Source organism: Eurypyga helias, unplaced genomic scaffold (assembly GCF_000690775.1).
Source record: "Eurypyga helias isolate BGI_N326 unplaced genomic scaffold, ASM69077v1 scaffold818, whole genome shotgun sequence".
Classification (NCBI taxonomy): Eukaryota; Metazoa; Chordata; class Aves; order Eurypygiformes; family Eurypygidae; genus Eurypyga; species Eurypyga helias.
In genome coordinates this window covers 4,035-9,385 of record NW_010266112.1, presented here as the reverse complement: position 1 = coordinate 9,385, position 5,351 = coordinate 4,035, and the positions used below count along the sequence as shown (strand labels likewise).

The window sequence follows — 5,351 nt, the reverse complement described above, 5'->3', positions numbered from 1 at the left end:
ACCCCCTTCCCCTAGACCAGGTTGCTCAAAGCCACATCCAGCCTGGCCTTGAAGACATCCAGGGATGGGGCATACACAACATCTCTGGGCAACCTGTTCCAGTGCCTCACCACCCTTTCTGTGAAGAATTTCTTCCTGATATCTAATCTAAACCTCCCTGTTTTCAATTTGTACCCGTTACCCCTTGTCCTATCACTACAGGCTCTTGTAAAAAGTCCTCTCCCAGCACCCTTGTAGGCCTCCTTCAGGTACTGGAAAGCTGCAATGAGGTGTCCTCAGAGCCTCCTCTTCTCCAGGCTGAACAAGCCCAATTCTTGCAGCCTTTCATCATAGGAGAGGGGCTCCAGCCCTCTGATCATCTTTGTGGCCCTCCTCTGGACTCGCTCCAAGTGGTCAATATCCTTCTGATATTGAGGGCTCACAGCTGGATGCAGTGCTCCAGGTGGGGTCTCGCTAGAGCAGAGTACAGGGGCAGAATCACCTCTCTCGACCTGCTGGCCACGCTTCTCTGGATACAGCCCAGGATACGGTTGGCCTTCTGGGCTGCCAGCGCACACTGCGCTCCATTCAAAACATACCCAAGCAAGTGCCCTGTCATTCAGCTGCCACCAGCTCCAATATGAATCTTACCTCTAAACCTTCTGTGTCCTCTGGGTACCCTCTCCTCACCTCCAGCTCCTGCTTTCTTCAACATATCCCCATCCAAGCCACAACAAGTTGCAGGAGGTCTTCAGCCCTGGTCAAGCTGGCCGCTCACATCACTAAGAGGACAAAGTTTAATGGGAGAGATCCCAGAAACAGTGGGATCCCATCTCAGAAAACTCCAAGGAGAGCATTTCTGGTCTGCTGGACATCTGAAAGTGCTACTGGGGATCCTCTGATTTCTTGTCTCTCCAGTGTACTCTTGATCCCTGCCTGAGATCTCAAACTCCATACCTTTTCTTTTCCTCTGAATGGCTTCCAGTTTTCTTCTCACGGTTTGTATGAGTTATTTCCCCCTTCAGCCCTTTTCCGTCCCAGAAAAAGGTCTCATGATGTAGTTAGGGCATCCTCTAAAAGGACAAGGACAGAGGTTCTCAAGTTTTCGGGGGGTTCACCCAGAAAACTGTCATTTGAGCAGCAGGTCTGGCCATTCTGGCTTCAGCATCCTGAGCAGCGCAAAGTGCAGCAGAAGTAGTAATGCCTCATCCCAACTTGTCCTCCAGCAGTAGGTCGATAAAGAGTGCAAAACTCCTGCCTGCTCTTCTTCTTGTCTTTTTTGGCAGATTTCTGACCCAAGAGAGTGTTTATGCAGTTTGCATGTCTAGAAAGCCGAACTACAGAAGTCAGGATGGACCCCAGCCAGAAATGTGCAAGCATCAGCACTTCCCTCAACAGTGTCATGGTTTAACCTTGGCCAAAAATGAAGGACCACGCAGCTCCTTGCTCACCTCCACCCCCCCAACAGTGGAGGAAGAGAATTGAAGGAAAAGACAAGGAAGCTTGTGGATTGAGATAAGAACAAATTAATAATTAAATATTAATTAATGTTATAGTGATAGTAATAATATTGACAATACTACTAATAATAAGTAATTAAAATAAAAGAAAATAAACCATACTATACAATTGTTCATCATTCACCAACCGATACACAGCCAGGTCCCGAGTAGCCAGAGGCAGAACCAGAGAGCCCAAGAGCCGGAGTCCGAGAGCAATCACAGCAGAGTTTGAGGGACTTCACAAGCGACCACATGACCAGGAAAGCCAACCAACCCACCAGCTCACTAACAAACGAGCAAGGTAGCAAGCTAATGAACAAGCGAGCAAGTAAAGGAGCTATGGTCTCCAAGCGTAGTCCCAGCTTATGTGCTGAGCATGTCACACTACGGAATGAAATACCCCTTCGGGATCAGTTTGGGTCAGCTGTCTGAACCGTGTGTCCCCCCCAACTCTGCTTGTAGTGGGAAAGTTGAGAACAGGAGCAGGATCAGGAGCTGGAGAACATCTTGAATTGGTGCACACACTCCCCAGCGCCAACCAACAAACCCCTTATCAGTGCTATTCTCAGGGCAAATCCAAAAACAGCCTTATACCAGGCACTGGGAAGAAAATTAACTCTGTCCTGACCAAAGCCAGCACAGAGAAACATCTCTGTGCCCAACAAGAGCCTCACTTTTCATTTTGGCTTTAGGTAAAAAGCATGCCCTGATCTGTGCTGCTGAATCAGTGCTCCTTGGTTTTATGCCAGGTTCCAGATTTTGGTTGTTTTGGTAAACAAGTTGGGGGTGGAAGTGCTTGGGGAAACACAGCTAAGGCACGAACTTGGGCTGTGATAGCTCTCTCTAAAATGTTTTCATTGGAAAGTCTGTGGTCTCTGGCCCTGCAGGATTGAAGACTAGTTGGCAAGTGAGCAGTGAGCAACCTTCTTGGGTTGGGGCCTCCATCCACATACCTTGGAACTCCATTTAGGTTCCAGAATCTCCATTTAAGCTCAAGCCTGGGGCTTGAGTCCCTGTCTGAGCTATGTTATAGCCATGGCCATGCCTGGCCATTGATCCTATTGATCCTCACTCATGGGCTCTTTGTAAAAAAGCAGGTGGGGAAGATTGCCATCCCTCTACCATCCCATAGGGCTTCATGAAGATGAATAAATTTTGCAAGAACAGCAGCAGCCTGCAAGTTCCTGGCATGCAATCAGGCAAGCAGAGCTCTGCTGGGGTGGAAAGAACAATGGAACTGAGTTCCAAATTCTGAACCCAAAGGCCAAGTGTGCATGATGCTCATTCCCTATTTCTCCTCTTCTGAGCAACAGGTTAGACTAGGTTTTTTTCCTTCCAGAAAGCTGACTACCATACCTCCCCGAAAGCTGATTCACCTAAGGATAAATGGAGCATCCTAATTTATGTGGTCACCCTTTGATGGTGATAGAGACACTGACTCTGGATTTGTGCTCAGTAAGTTTTATTTGGATTAGGCACTAGCTAATTCCTGCAAGCGGAAACAGTGCAAACCAGCACAATGATCAGGAAGGACTATATCACATTTCTTCTATCCTTTAAGATCTGAAGATGTTTCCTTCTTCTCTGTTTATTTCCTCCTTGTTTTATGCAAAGGCAAAACTGGAGTAGTCGGGATTGTCTAGGTAACAGGACTAGAAATACCAGTCTGGGGTACAGATATAACAAAATTGATACCTGGAATTGGGGTGAAGAAAGAGAGGTAAAAGGGCAACAAAATAAGGGCCAAGAAATAGGAAGAGGGATGATAAGGTGATCAGTGCTATCTGATGGTACCTGTCAGCTTGACGACCGTAGCTGGAGCAGGACAATAAAAACCCAACTTAACTCTTCTGACTACACTGTCAGGGCCAGAGCTGCTTCAATGGCCAGGAGTGAGGTGGGAGCAGGGTGAGGGCTTTTTCTAGTCAAGCCTGGGATCGGTAGGTTGAGCAGCCCGGAGTTGCTGCACTGGGACCTGCTCTGGTCTTTTCAGGATCAGTGGCTGCCCACCTCCTGTGAACTGGGTGTTAGCTTCTGAAGTCAGTTGTGCCGTGACTGTGTCACTGTAGGAGGTGAGGGGCAGACTTTGTTGCACTGCTTGTTGTCCCCTCATCCCCATACCTCCAACAGCAGAATCCACAGCTTCATTTACTTTTGTCACTATGTTTTTTAAATCTATGCTATTCCAGAAATTAGCATTATCATATTGGAAATAAGGTTTCACTTTCTCTTCCATTATCTGCTCTGCACCCTTTTGCTTCATTTCTTCAATATGTTTCTTTGTTTCTTCCTCCAACAGGGTCTTCAGCTCCTCTCTCCGATACTCTTTTTCAGACCTACAGCAGAACCAGTAGGGGCACATGTGGTACAGGCCATAAAGAATGACAACACCAGTAAGAGCGAACATCCCTACAACCTGGAAGAAAAAAAAATGTTAAAACTGATGACTGGACATTCCTGAAAATGTTTTGCACCGGAACAACTGGAGTACTTTACCATATTAAAAACTTCACATTATTATTAAGCATATAGTTCTTATAAAATACATTCCTTGCCTCTGCCATGGCTAGATAATGACTGACGGTAAGATGACTGACCCACTGAAACAAGGAATATCGGAAAGTCCCAAACAGTACATTATCTTATTTCTTATTTTCATAAAACTCACTTTAAGAACAAGATGCAAAGAGCATGCATAAACTTCCAGAATAACCAGGAAGCAAGATGTTCAAAGTTCAGGTTTTAGCCTCAGAAAGAATGTGCTAACTGTAAACTTGTAGTGATATACATTAATTAAAAACAGAAGCACCAAAACAAACAAAAAAAAGGTAATGCACAAGTAGTAACACATACCAAATAAAAAAGAATAATTGCAATGTAACAGTTCTTTGCTCCACATGAAATTGTTCCCGTACTGCTATACATTCCAGATTCTTCACACACACCAAATAGGTCATATCTAAATACCTAAAATCCTAGATTCCTAGGACTCTTACCTGTGATATTATGTAGTTTTCACTTGGTAATCCTGCTCCTGTGCTTTGTTTTGCAGTTTGAGTGTTGTTTCCTTTATTTGTTGAAGCCACACAGGCTATGTATCTGCCATCGCACAGTAGGATTACACACCAGATCAGAGGAGGTAGAATTGACTTGAAAAGTATCTCACGCTTCCGGCACGAGCAATCACAGGGAGAGCAGGCAGGGTGGGAGGTCAAGCTCATGAACAATGCAATGAATGCCGGGCAGCAAAAGTAGGAAACGACATACAGTTCTTTTAATGACTTCTTCTGAGGACATTTAAATTCCAGCTCCATTATTTCTTCAACCACAACCATAATTATGGTATAAAATGATACAGACAACACATTATAATGTTTTTTAAAAAAACTCACATACTGTTTTCTGACTTGCATTTTGTTCGGTGGTCAATACTTCACCAACTCGGAGCACTAAGGAAGTCTTCTGTGCCTCGACATACCACAGCTCGTCTTCTTACACACTTTCTAACACCTTGTCTGCAAATGATTAAGCAGCAGAGAGGAAGTGAAAATTAAAACACACACAGTAATTGGGTGTATCTACAAACGGACTTTGTGCATTTTGAAACTCGTGGTTTCGGTTGCCACCTGCTCTGTGCAGAAACTCAGAAACACGGGCGAGTTGAGGTTGGAAGGTATCTCCAGAGGTCATCTGGTCCAACCCGTCTGCTCAAGCAGGGCCACCTGGTGCTGGTTGCCCAGGACATTGTCTACTTGGCTTTTGAATATCTCCAAGGATGGAGACTTCACGCCCTCCTTGGGTAACAATCTCTGTAAGACTCAGAAATCAGTTTGGGGCTCAATGTCCTTCCTACATTTTTCTGTCCATACA

General features: G+C 45.3%; 1 protein-coding gene across 1 annotated transcript in view; it reads right to left on the bottom strand.

The window, feature by feature from the left end:
* Window positions 1-3,897, bottom strand: part of LOC104513547 (E3 ubiquitin-protein ligase TRIM39-like) — a gene marked incomplete at its 5' end in the record, with an annotated part of 22,599 nt that extends 18,702 nt beyond the window's left edge. The window contains one exon of the mRNA XM_010156943.1: window positions 3,603-3,897. Within this exon, the coding sequence (XP_010155245.1) occupies window positions 3,603-3,897 (295 nt within the window). The remainder of the gene's footprint in view (window positions 1-3,602) is intronic.
* Between the last annotated feature and the right edge of the window lie 1,454 nt (window positions 3,898-5,351).